This window comes from Anopheles moucheti, chromosome 2, assembly GCF_943734755.1.
Source record: "Anopheles moucheti chromosome 2, idAnoMoucSN_F20_07, whole genome shotgun sequence".
NCBI lineage: Eukaryota > Metazoa > Arthropoda > Insecta > Diptera > Culicidae > Anopheles > Anopheles moucheti.
In genome coordinates this window covers 51882729-51896842 of record NC_069140.1, presented here as the reverse complement: position 1 = coordinate 51896842, position 14114 = coordinate 51882729, and the positions used below count along the sequence as shown (strand labels likewise).

The 14114-nt window shown below is 50.8% G+C and overlaps 1 protein-coding gene across 1 annotated transcript; it reads left to right on the top strand.

The window, feature by feature from the left end:
* Positions 1-840: 840 nt before the first annotated feature.
* LOC128309334 (apolipophorins) lies at positions 841-13330 on the top strand. The gene is made up of 8 exons (XM_053045691.1): positions 841-916; positions 2649-2675; positions 2764-6736; positions 6827-6956; positions 7024-12321; positions 12408-12540; positions 12616-12938; positions 13030-13330. Exons 1-8 carry the CDS (start codon positions 841-843, stop codon positions 13054-13056), a joined length of 9987 nt encoding a protein of 3328 aa, XP_052901651.1. The 3' UTR covers positions 13057-13330.
* The last annotated feature ends 784 nt before the right edge of the window (positions 13331-14114 follow it).

The following is a 14114-nucleotide window of genomic DNA, read 5'->3' as shown; positions in this document are numbered from 1 at the left end:
TGCGCTGGTCGGCGATATCCGTGTCCGGGTAGGAAACTTCCCCACTACGGCGGTGCTACCTTATCTATCCGTCATCGGTTGCGCGAGACGGTGGCATTGCGCGACGTAGGTGACGATCGCGATGATGCCTTAATGTCGATCTTCGTCCTCTGTTTATTTTTACCGTTTTTCTTCGGAATCCCTCGCTCCCTTCGCTGTGCAAACAATCAACGTGCAAGTGCAAACAATGCACCCTTATGCACACCAACACCAATGCGCACACTGACGCATACGTGTTTGCCGCATGGCCGGCACACGAGAATATCAATTGAATTACATCCCCAGCTTCAGTGTTCCGTCGATCGATGGAGAAACGGATTATCATTCGGGAGAAAACAGGAATGATAGCACAGAGGTAACAAACACGCCTATCGCCACTAGAGTGGTGTTGGTGCATCCATTCGGTGATCGCGATCCCATCCCACCCTCCAAAGAATATTCCAAAAACGATCCGAAACCCTTATCAGCACCGTACACTGATGTGAACCCCCGTTCCCTAAGTGTGAGTGTGTGTGTGTGTGTATGCGAGGTGGGCAAAAATTCTATAAAAGTAGGCAACCACTACCGGGATCCGTTATTCCCGTCCTGAGGCCCGCCCGGGATCGCTGGTGTGTGAACGACTCAGCCGTGTTACGTTGGACGACCGTTAAAGTGATCCGTCTCTGCGTGTTGGAGAGGACGGATTCATCTTTTACCCTTGCTGGCTTATCCCTATGTTTGAGAGCAAACACGGTAGCATAGCTTAGTGCGTGATCGTAAGTGTGGTTCCGTGCGTGAAAGTGCACGAAAACATCACGAATGATGTGGGTCCTCGGTGGAAGGAGGCCGCTGTTAAGCTTCCTGGTGTCGCTAGTGCTGGTGCAAAGTGTTTTCGCAGGTATGTGGTACACATTTGAGGAATGGGATATCCAGCAGGGTGAAGAACAGGGGCCCCGATCTAGCGCCATGATGCGGTTGTCGTCGTTTCGTTTCCCAAAAAAAACAAAACCTCTGTCTAACGTGCGATGCTCGCTAAAGCAAAACCGAGAAGTGGCCACAACGAGAAACATAAACCAGTTGAGATAATTTAGACAATAAATTGTAATGGGCAATTTGATGACGGTCTGGTTACCGAGATCGTCATCGTGTGGGGAACAGAAGAGCGGTATTTGACGACTGGAACTGGCAGTACGAGAACATGGCGTGTTGTTTTTACGGGAACAAATTAGAAGCGGAGAAAAAAAAACATTCCACGTTATTTCCTTGGTCGCAACCCATTACAAAAGGTCTCTCTTTCGATGGAAGAGAATTATCACGAATTTATGGGAAGTCTCTGTTGCGCTCCTGATGATGATTGACAATGGCGGCAGTGGCGAACAAATGGGGCTTTGTTTTCATACTTTTCAATGAATTAAATTAGTTTAAGCCAATATCGTTTTTGGTATGATCTCGCGGTAGTCGTGAGAATTGTTAGGCTTCGTAACGAAAGGCCGTACACGATTCCCTGCGCGCCGTAGACCGAGCATTCTAGAATCCAAGCTTCGAGAATCAGTGGTGAAAATCTACAGAATTCCTAGAACAAAACATCTGACTCACGTTGCTAATCGCTGGATCAGAAAAATTGCGCATTTTGTGACAGATATGTTTTGAATTGATTAAAGCCATTAGATAGAGGTATGCCAGGAATGCAAATAGTTAGTTACTGTAACCATCTGTAACGTCTGTAACCATGCTCTCGATAGTAAACAGGCTAAATCCACGGTGGTCCATTGTTGATGTTTTTTTTTTTTCAGAATGCTTTTCAAATAGAGATGATTTGTTATGATGATTCTTCAAAAGCAATAGAAGTACACCAAGCTTGTTACACATCTCATTTTTATTGTCTGACAAGTTGAAAGGAAAAAAAATGGTACGAGTTTAAGTTCAGTTATTGGAAGAGTTGCCAAGTAAACAGTAAATGTAAAATTGGAGATCTATTCAAGACTCATATTGCCATCTGACAAATCAGAATAAGCTGTAAAACCTATAGTACAAAGATTAATCCCTTAAAAACCATCTGCTATGTGTCGTCTATACGTATATTCGGTAAATTATATCCTCAGCTAGTAAAGACGAAGGCGGCTAAAACTATAAAGTCTAAAGCGTCAGCATTGCCTCATTAGCAAAGAATAAGATAGTTGAAGCAATCGTCTAAAAACTCACAGCTGCCGCAATGCCAATGCCTTGCCACGGTGAATGACTGATAAGATGTGCTCCGTTAGCAGTCTTGGCTTGTGTTCCCGATCAATGTCAAGTTCAAGAGCAAGATTTCGCGTACAATGTGTGCAACAGAAACCGATCATGGTGACGACGATGGAACGGTTAGCATTCGGCCTAGCCACTTTGCTTATCAACATTTGCCAACACCGAGCGTGCACTTTCACGATGTTGGAAGCTGTCGTCGATGCCCTTTTGACACTGGGGTCGCGTAAAGTAGAAGAAAACAGATAGCAAGTAGCTTCGAGAGCTGCGTTGCCACTATCAAGCAATAGGTCAACATACTGGTCAGCGATTATGCAATCGATGTTGGGTCTCGTACACTAATCACTCTTCTATTTTCTATTTTTTATGTTTGCTCCGCGGGACAACAGCATCGTGTAAACAAGGATGCCCAGCGCGTAAGTATTTCCAAAACACGGTAGCGTTTGATTTGGCGAGTAAGATAACTAACAGACACGCACGCGGTTTTTCGGTTACATTTTCTAGCAAACAAATCGAGCAAGTACACCTTCAAGCCTGGCTTCGTGTACCAGTATGATGTGGACACATTCGTGCAGATGCAACAGTCGGACAAGGAAAACAAACAGACTACGCTTAAGGTCGATGGCAAAGTGGAACTGTACGCCGGAAACAACTGTCTTTACACGCTGAAGGTAGTGTCGCTGAACTCGTACGCACCGGACGGCAAGAAGACGGCATTCGGAGCGGAGATCAGCAAACCGGTACAGTTCACGCTGTCTAACGATGAGTTGCTGCCCGAGATCTGTACTGAGGCGGACGATACCGACTTCTCGGTGAACGTGAAGCGTGGTCTGATCTCGCTGTTCCAGTCGGCACAGGAAAAGAGCACCGAAACCGATGTGTTTGGCGTGTGCCAGACGTCCTTTTCGAGCTATCCTTCCGGAGATGCGACCGTCGTGGAGAAGTCGCGCGACCTGGACAACTGCGCCTACCGTGAATCGTTGTCGAACAGCTTCGTGACGCGCATCGTCAACAGCAAGGCCGGCATCAAATCGACCCCGCTGCTCCAGAGCTCCTACAGCAACCAGCAAACGTTCAAGGATGGTCTGCTTTCCGCCGTGAAGTTGGGCGAAGAGTACCACTATCTGCCGTACCTGAAGGAAAAGGTCGGCGTGACGGCGAAGGTTACGACGAAGCTGTCGCTCACGGGCAACAAGGCAGGAGCCGCGCCGGCTTTTAGCGGAGCGAGTGAACCACGTTCAATTATCTTCGAGAATCCCGATCAGCAGCCGGCGGGTAACTTGGCCGTGATCAAGCAAGAGCTGAAAACGACCGTAGATTCGTACACCCGTGGCAATGTGGGCAAGAAGACAGCGAATTTCTTCGTGGAATTGATCCAGCTGATGCGCTACTCGAAGAAGGATGATCTGCTGAATCTGTACAACCAGGTCAAGGCTGGCAGCGTACACCCGAACAAATCACTGGCCCGTAAGGTCTACCTGGACTCGCTGTTCCGCGTCGGAACGGGTGATGCCGTCGAGGCCATTACACAGCTGTACAAGAACAAGGAAATTACCGACGCTCAGGAACAAAAGCTTGCTTTCGTATCGCTCAACCTTGTCAACTCGATGACCCAGGATGCGCTGAAGGCCGTTAACAAGCTGCTGGATGGAAATCCGCCCCGCGAAGCCTACTTGAGCGTGGGTTCGTTGGTCAGCAAGTACTGCCAGAAGCACGGATGCCAGTCGGCTGACGTGAAGGAAATCTCGAACAAATTCGGTGCCAAGCTGGGCAAGTGTCAGTCGACTTCGCGTGCGCAGGAAGATGTGATCGTCGCAGTGCTTAAGGGTGTGCGCAACTCGGACAATCTGGTTGCTCCACTGTTGGACAAGGTTATCCAGTGCACCGGTCCGGAAGCGTCGTCGCGCGTTCGCGTAGCGGCTTTGCAAGCCTATCCGGCTGCGTCTTGCAACAAAAAGGTAGTCAACTCCGCCCTGACCACGCTGAAGAACGCTAACGAGGACTCGGAAATTCGTATCCATGCCTACCTGTCGCTGGTTGAGTGTCCCTCGGCTAATGTTGCCAACGAGCTGAAGGCCCTGCTGGATGCTGAGAAAGTGTATCAGGTCGGTTCGTTCATTACGTCCCATCTGGCTAGCTTGCGGTCATCGGTCGATCCGACGCGTGACGCTGCCCGTCAGCATTTCGGAAAAATCCGCACCTCGAACAAGTTCCCCTTCGATGTGCGCCGCTACTCATTTAACCGTGAATTTTCGTACGCCGTTGAATCGCTGGGTGTGGGAGCCAGTGCTGAGACCAGCGTCATCTACTCGCAGAAAAGCTTCCTGCCGAAGTCGGTTGGACTGAACTTTACGGCTGAGCTGTTTGGAAATGGGTTGAACGTGTTCGAGCTCGAGGGACGTCAGGATAACTTGGAGCGACTGGTGGAGCACTACTTCGGCCCGAAGGGATTCTTCTCCGGCATGGATTTGCAGGCGGCGTACGATCTGATCTCTGAGCAGTACCAGAAGCTGTCCGGCAAGGCAAAGGAACGCTTCCGCCGTGGCATCCGTGAGGATATCCGTGCGCTGGCCACCAATGTCGATCTGCACAACGACGCACTGCAAGATTTCAACTTCGATCTGACCGTGAAGGTGTTCGGATCGGAGCTGTTTTTCCTTAGCACCGGTGATAATGTGCCGACCGATCCGGAACAGTTCCTCGAGAAGGCGCTGGAATGCTTCGACAAGATGTTGGAGGGTGCTAAAAAGTTCGAGCGTACCTTTGAGCATCACGCCCTGTTCTTGGACACTGATCTCGTGTACACTACCGGTCTTGGACTTCCGCTGAAGTTGTCCGCACAGGGAGCCGCTGTTGCCCGCCTGAATGCCGCTCTGGAGCTCGACGTGAAGAATCTGATTAAGGACTATAACAACGCAAAGTTCAACGTTAAGTTCCAGCCTAGCGGAAGCTTCGAGGTGACCGGAACCATGAGCGTGGATGCGTTCAACGTGATGACCGGAATGCAGGTGGCATTGTCCGGACACTCGTCTGGTGGAGCCGCTGTCAAGTTCGCACTGCACGATGCTACGGCATACGATCTTACCATCGATTCACTGCAGGAAAAGCAAGAGCTCGTTTCGGTGCTCTTCCGCGAGGTAATCGTCACGCGCGAGCGGGGCAACCAGCTGATTACGCTCCCAGCGAAACGTCAGGACTTTGGCACCAAATTCAACGAATGTTTCGACAATCTGTACAGCGTGATCGGTGTGACCGTGTGTGCCGCTCACAAAGTTGACCAAGAAGAGGTATTCGAAGTGTACCTGGAGGTTGAGCCGAAATTCCACTTCTCCGGCAAGTTTGACAACACCAACCAGCAGCATGTGACGCTGTTGCTGAGCTTCGATACTCCCGGATCGCAGATGAAGCGTTTGACCAACCTGCGTCTCGAGGGTGTGACCGCTGGAGAACTGTACGTGAAGGCATCGCTGGAATCGCCGATTCGCAACGTTGACTTGCAGGTGGGAGTGAACAACAACGATAAGGAGGTAGCACTGTACGGTGTGGCACACATCGGCGTGGAAGAGTACTTGGCCAAGATTGGCTTCCAGAAGGGTGCTTCTGGCGGACGCGACGAATACATTCCGATTTTCACTATTCGTTCGCCGAACGGTGATGCACAGATGTCCAAATTTGTGCAGACTACTGGCAAAATCGTGGTCGAGAATCTGGATGGTGGCAAGCGTAAGTACAACCTGCAAAACATCGAGTGGACTAGCCCGTACGCACCGAAGACCACCATCAACGGTCACGTCGTGTCAAACGGGGAGCGTAGTTTCGATGCCGACGTGGACTTTACCGTTGGCGAGGTGAAGAACAACGTTCTCGGTCATCTGGACTTTGATCTGAAGCATGTCAAGCTGGATCTGGAGAAAAAGACACCCAGCGATGCGAACAAGAACTTCAAGGTAAATCTGGAGGTAGCCTACACGGACAACTCCTTCAAGAATCTGTTTTCCTTCGCGAGCGGTGCGGACTTTAAGAATCCGTCCAACAAGTACGAGCTGAGCCAGTATGCCGAATTCACACTGAAGCCGGAAGCACAAGGTCTGGAGTCGTTGAAGCTGAACAACAAGTTGCAGCTGCCGAAGCAGCTGATCAGGGTGGACTTTGCCACCAACAAGAACCAGTTCTTCCTGGATGGAGAGTACGGGTACGATAAGTACAAGATTGCGGCTAATGTGGATGCCAAGTACAACGAAAAATCGGCCGGCGATTATGATGTGCAGTTGGGCGGTTCACTCAACAAGCACTTCTTCAAGTTCTTCTCGAAGCGCATCGTGGAGCAGAACAAGAGCCGCTTTAGCAACAAACTGACCGCTAGCACCGGTACCAAGTTCGAGCTGAATGGAGCCGTCACGAACCGTTTCACCAGCCAGGATGGTGAGCTCAACCTGGAAGGATCACTTGTCGCTGTCGAAAAAGCTTCACCTTACAAGTATGTCTAGTATAGATACATGCAAATGGATTGCAGTTTTCTTATTCAGCGATTTTCTTTTCCCTCTCTTTCTTCATGATCATTGTACAGGCTTTCGCTGACAGTTCAATTCTCTGCCGCGAACGTCCTCTCCAACGCCAAAGTGCTGGTGGATAAGGAAGAGTTCGTTACATACGACTTGAACCTGCAACGTGGTCAAGATCCGAATGGAAAATTCACGGTAAGTGGCGCATCATTACGGTGTATTTATTTTCGTAATACACTATATACCATTTTCTCGCTCACAGTTTGTGGTAAAGGACTTCTTCAATGGCAACGGTGAATTCAAGTCTAAGAACGGAAATGGTGATCTGTTTGCCTTGGTAACCTTCGTCAAGCAAGATCGCAAGGTGAAGCTGGACAGCAAGTTCACAACGAGCAAACCGGATTACAACGTGGAAGTCGATTTCTATTACGACTTTGAAAAGGACAACAGCAAGAAGGTGCACTTCGAATCCAAGAACAAGGTCACTCAGACTAGCTTCGACAGCAAGAACAAGGTAGAAGTGTTCTCCGAGAAGTACGAGCTGAACGTGCAAGGACAGGGAAATCCCAAGCCGGTTGATGGAACGTTCTCCACCAAGTTTAGCCTGCTGCTGCCGACTGGAAGACAGTTCGGCGGTGACTTCAAGCGCGACACCTCGACGAAGGATGAAAAGAAGTTCGGCAAGATGGTGACGAACCTGTACGATAAGCAGCCGGGTGGTAAGCAGCGATCGCTGCAGTGGACCGGTGAGCTGAAGAACGGCGATTTGAAGGCGAAACTTTTCGATGCTGTGTATAACGTGAAGTACTCCGATTTGGACGGCAAATCGGTGGTGCTTGATATGACGGTGAAGCATGTCCCTGCGGGTAAATACAAGTCTGCCGCTGGTAGCCTGAAGGTATCCGGAAGCTTGCTGCCACAAGTGGCTGAAGTGAGTGTCGTCGTTGATGAATACTGCGAGAATCACGCGAAGTACCACGTCGATGGTAAGTACGGATCCGACTTTACGGCTGCGTTCGTTGGAGGGTATCATGTCGGAGGTCACGGAAAACCGGCCAGCCACGAGCTGAAGGTGGACGTAACCGCTCCCTCGTACAAGCTCGGCGTATCGTCCAACGGAAAGTATGTGCAACCGGAGACGGAGGATGGAGTTTACGAGTTCGATTACACCGGATCGGTGGACTACAATGGCAAGAATGTGGCCGTGTCGACGCAGGCTAAGGGCAACTGCAACCGCGGTAATGGAAAGTTCAACCTCAACCTCCCCAATGTGGACCCCATTGCGGCGGAAGGTTCCTACACGTACGACGCGAAGGAGGATGGACAGCTGCAATCGAACAGCGCACTGAAGGTGTCTTACGGTGCAGGAAAGAACTTCGAGTATAATGGATCCGCTAAGGTACTGTCGTCCGACGATGTGCAGGTGCATGCTACCCTGAAGTCCGAGTTTGAGAGCGTGCGTAGCGTGGACGTCACCTTCAAGCATGCCAAATCGAGCGAAGGTGCATACAACACGAAGCTGCAGGTGTTGGCCGATGGCAAGAAGTTTAGCGTCGAGAACGCGATCGTCATGTCGGAAACCAACCCATCGGTGGATTTTACGCTTGTGTACCCCGACAAAACGGTGAAGGTTTCGGGCAGCTACAAGTCGCTGGGACACAGCGCTTTCAAGGCCGACGTTAAGGTGCAGAATCTGGCGAATTTCGACATGGAAGCAAACGTGGAGGCCAACTTCGACAGCTATCAGACGTTCTACGTCAAACTGTACGGTGATGCGCCCATGCTGAACACGAACAAGTTCTCAGTGGAGGTGAACGCGAAACCGGGCTCGAACGGTAAGGGTGTGAACTTCCGGGCTTCCGAGGGCGGCAAGGATATTTTGAGCGGTTTCGCCGACTACTCGGTGAAGGAGCAGGGCAAGGCAACGGTCATCGAGGGCCAGGGTAATGTGAAACTTTACGACAAACAACAGACCGCTACCTTCAAGCTGATTCGCGAAAAGCTGTCGGAGTCCGGTTTCTCGGCCACGCTGACTGCATCCGTTGGCAAGTACACGGCCCACCATGAGTCGCGCGTGCAGCCGAATGACTTCCGCGTAAAGACGAGCGTCTGCGACGAACAGAAGAAGTGCACTAAGTTCGAGCTGTCATCTAAGCTCGAGCGTGCGGCTGGTGCTTTCAAGCATGAGGCTTTGGTTTCGGTGGAAGTGCAGCAGTACGAGCATGAATTTGGCCTGTCGGCTAAGACTAGCGCGAACGGATTGAAGTTCGATCACACCACGGATATGCAGCTGAAGGCGAAGAACCAACCGAAATACCAGTACCAGTTCTACGTTCATCCGACGTCAGCCGGGGCAAGCTTGATTCTGCCAACGCGCACCATCGCTGTCGAGGGTGCACTGAACCTACCAAAGGAGAAGTTCGGTCTATTCGATGGCAGCGTGTCGTTCTATCTGGACAAGAAGAATGAACCGGATAACAAGGCTACATTCGCGGTGCGTGGTGAAACTAAGATGCTCGGCTCGACCGGTGTCACTGGAAACGCGGCGCTGACGTTCTCGCATCCAACCATTAAGGCGCTGGCAGTCCGTGCCAAGGGTAGTCTGGACGGCGAGAAGCAGACGGTTGATGGTTCGGTTGAGTTCGACGTGTTCAAGAAGGCCGGTGACAAAATCGTTGCCAAGGTGCGTTACGTCAACAGCGACCAGTCGTTCAAGGGCTTCAACATCACGTCTGAGGCAAGCGTAACGAGCAAGGGGCTGGGATTGAACTGTGGCTTCAACGGCCACACGGCAATGTCACTCGCCACCCGTCAGGCCAGCGCGGCCGGTTCTTTGACTTTGCCCATCGAGGGATACACGTTCGGAACGTACTTCTTCGGCAGCCCCGAATCGTTTGACTTCCAGCTAACTCGCTTTGGAGACGACTTTGTGCGTGCGCACGGTACGTACGATGCGAAGAAATACCGTGGAGATCTTACCTCTACGTTTAAGTTCGTGCCAAACCGCCCGGTAGTTTTCGAGACGCAGCTGAACGGACTCACTTCCGCCAAGTTCTCCTTCAAGCAGGATCAGTTCTTCAGCGCCGATGGTACGTTCGGCGTGGACAAGGCGATGGTGCTGAACGTGGTCGGTGAAGGAAAGCCACTGCTCAACGCCAAGGTTACCCTGGATGCCAGCCACTTCCTGTCCACGGAGTACAAGGTGGATGAGGCTAACGCGAAGGCATTCTTGCAGTCGCTCAACAAGCAGCTGCAGGGAGACTTTGTCTTGATAAAGGATGACATTACGCAACGGTACGCCAAACTGAACGAGGACGTCGCCAAGCTCTCGTCGAACCTGGTGAACGCGCTGCCCGATTTTGGAAAGTTCCAAGAGAGCTACATGAAACAGCTGCAGAAACTGCAGGAAGACATTATGAGCGATCCGGCACTGGCTGAGTTTGTGCAGGCCGCAACGAAGATGTTCCAGCAGGTGGCTGAAGTGTTCGGCCAACTGTCGCAGGTGTATGTCGAAAGCTTCCGCAAGATGTCGGCCATCGTCAATGACATTTTCATGCAGTTGATGGAGACGTTCAACACGAAGGTACTGCCGGCACTCAAGGAACTATTCACCAAGGTGGAGGCTATCTTCTTCAACATCTACGAGGAAACCGTTAAGCTGCTGGTGGCCGTGTTTGAGCGTACCGTGAAGGCACTGAAGGTGTTCGAAGAGGACTTCAACAAGATTGCCACCAACGTGTCGGAGCTGTTCCGCACGTTCGCACAAACCTTCAACAAGGCCATCCAGGTGCTCGAAAAGGAGTTCAAGGAGCTGTACAAGCTGGTCCAGGAGTACTTCGACTCGTTCGACGAGTTCAAGGCGGTCAAGGAAATGTTCAAGGAGTACTTCGATGGGTTCGATCGGTACGCCTACCAGCTGCTTAAGGAGTTACTGTCCCTGGTGGAAGCTCTTTATCCGATGCCGGAGGTGCAGGAATTCACGACGGCTATCAACAAGTACATTACCAACAAATTGGAAAACAAACCGGTTAACGACATCGAAGAATTGAAGGCGCTCTTCGTCAGCTTCATCAAGGTAGTAAGCCAAGCCGTTGAACGTCTGATCTCGGGTGTGAATGTGCAGCTGTCTGAGCCGACGTTCGGTAGCGACAGCTTCACCTCATTCCTAACGTTCAAGTTCGTGCCATACGTGTCGAGCATCCAGTTCAGCCCGTGGAACTTTGTGCGCAATGAGAAGTTCTACTCGCTTCGCGACTTTGTCCACCAGCTGCGTCTGTACGCGCTCAATCCGTTCAGGCGCGTGCCAGTGTTCCACATGCACGCACAGTTGGGCGACGGTGGTCACTTCTTCACGTTCGACGACAAGCACTTCACGTTCCCGGGCAGCTGCTCGTACCTGTTGGCTTCCGACTTTGTCGATGGAAACTTCAGTATCGTGGCCGACATGGACAATGGGCGCCTCAAGTCGGTGACGCTCGTGGACAAGGACTCGACGGTCGAGCTAAACAACAAGGCCATCGTGAAGTACAACGGCAAAGACACCGATCTTCCGATCTTCCAGAAGGATGTGTACGTGTTCCGCAAATACTACACCGTTACCATTGGTACGAAGTACGGCGCACAGGTGATGTGTACGACCGATTTGAAGATTTGCCACTTCTTCGTGTCCGAATTCTACTTCGGCCGGCTGCGCGGTCTGCTCGGAAACGGTAACTACGAACCGTACGACGATCTGGCCATGCCGAGCGGTGTCATTACCGAGGTGTCCACGGACTTTGCTAACAATTACAAGACAAGTCAGGCATGTGCTGCTGTGGCCGACCACGGTCACGATTCGCACGCTCACTCCAACCCGACCTGCGCCAAGTTCTTCGGTTCCGAATCATCGCTGAAGCTGTGTTCGTATCTGCGCGACCAGACCGGCTACAAGGAAGCTTGTAACCATGCGGCTCACGATGCCGGTGACAAGGCTGACGAGGCTGCCTGCGGAATTGCTCGCCTGTACGTGTCCACCTGTACGCTTTACGGCATTCCAACCGTTCTGCCCAGCCAGTGCGAGAAGTGCGCCGCCAGTGGCGAGGGCCGCACGGTCGACGTGGGCGACTATTACACGGTGAAGGCTCCGCAAAAGCAGGTCGACGTTGTGGTGGTGGTTGACACTTCCCTCGGTACACTGCTGGGAGAACTGGTGCAGGCTACGATCAACGATTTGCGCAAGGAATTGAAGTCCTTTGATGTGAACGTCGCCGTGATTGGGTACAGCAAGACGGACAAGTACACGAGCTTGTTCTCGCATGGCGGCAAGCTAGACTACACCGGCAAGCTGGGCCAGGCCGACGTCAGCAACGGACCGAAAGTGTGCAGAGGACTGGTAACGGGCGTCGAGTCCGTGGACGCCGTCCTCCAGGTGTTGCAGAAGATTAACGAACAAACGAAGGAGAACCTGGGTGCTACGACTGAGGTGTACGCTTTGCGCCGTGCCTTCACCTATCCGTTCCGTGCCACTGCCAGCAAGACTGTGCTGGTGTTCCGGTCGGATTCGATCGATGTTGCGCAACCGGTGAGTGTTATTTCTGCTGCAGGCTTTTTTTTATAGCACAGGCTATGGACGAATGAACTGACCGGATATTTGTGTTTTGATTACAGGGAAGCGCACTGAGTGCGGCATTGGGACTGGCTAACGTAAAGGCACGCGGCATCTTGTTCAACATGGTTGCCCCACTGAAGAGCGTCGGACTCACAAACACGAAGGATCAATCGAAGGTCAAATCGATTGTTGGTAAGTGATGGGCAAAAAAAATTTACGCCATAATGAAGCCAATCAATCATGAGCTGCATTTTCTACCCCCCACAGGCTTCAACGAGCGCGTCGTGTACCACATGAACGACAAGAAGCGCACCGTGGGTTCGACTGAGATGAAGAAATCGCTCAAGTATGACGATGTGGTCGCCGTGTCCGCCGTCGAGCGTTTCGGCGGTAACTTCTTCGTGCTGCAAAACTACGCCCAGCAAAAGACACCGAAGGACAAGAAGCAATTCATCTCGATTGTGGCCGCCGTGCTGGCCGAACAGCTGTCCCGAACGGAGACAACTAACGATTGTGTTTGCTATCTGCGCGGTGGTCTACATCCCGAATCGCTCTGCACCGCCACCGACCTTCAGGTGCTCGCGCCAACGGTATGTTTTGCAGTTCGACAAAGGCGCAATGCACACGTAACGTTACACGAATCTAACTGTGTGTGTTTTTTTCATTCTCTTTGCTTTACAGAAAAAAGCCGGCGGTGCTAAGGGATAAGCTGCACGTGCAGCAGCATCCATAGAGGTTATTTATTGTGTTAAGAAGAGGAAGGGTATGCTACGCGCAACAGAACCAGCGAGACGCGTGGCGTTAAGATGCGAGAAGCCGAAAGTCCATTAAGCCACCACTGTTTGGCAGTTCAACAAAAACGCCCCCCCACCATACAGTGGAGGAATATGCATATGCCGTTGTTTTCATCGCAGTGCTTCTTTTGTTAAGATCATAATTTGTCTGATTTAATTAAATAATGTGACTTTGTAAATGAAACCATGGAACGCGTTGCTCTTTTTTTGGGCTGTATTTCATCCAAACCAATCATCCGATTTAGTTTAAGCTTGTATGTTTTGAGTTACAAACACTGCCATTCAGTAGCATCAATAGGGCTGGCTTCATTTGTAATTAATCATGGAATAAGGCTTCATAGCAAACGAAACGATCACACTCAATTCCGCAGGTTGTATTACCGCACAACACCTTTAGTTTGAGTGTACCATTTTTATGTTCTTAAACGAACCATATGCCGTTGCAACATAATTGACGATCGCTTAATACTATTTAATCTACCTTCCAGTTGCACTTGTTGCATCACACCCAAGAATATGAAACTTGAAGGATACGGTGGCGGCAAATGATTAATGTTTCGGCAGTGACATTTTCGATCGGCCGCAAGGTCATTCAATTACCGATTGAATCGCAATGAGTATGTGACGGGGGTTTTTTGTGTCGTGTTGTGGCTGCAAAACATACACCTCTGAACAGCTCTGTAGTGCTATCGATTTTCCATCGCCAGCACCGCATCTTGTCGCACTTATTGCCACCTCTGAAATGACCAATCAACCGCCGTCATTGTTGTTGACGCGTATAAATTATTAATATCGATGTTGCTAATTCATTTAATACACATTTTAATGATTATTTACATTCGCGTGCTGTGTGTATGTCACGTTCACATTACGGAACGATGGCTTCCAGTGAAAACGAGGAATCCATTTGTTGGTATGTTTGTTTTAGTGTGTCACACGCGGGGGGCAGCGTCTGGCTTACCAAGAAGAAAT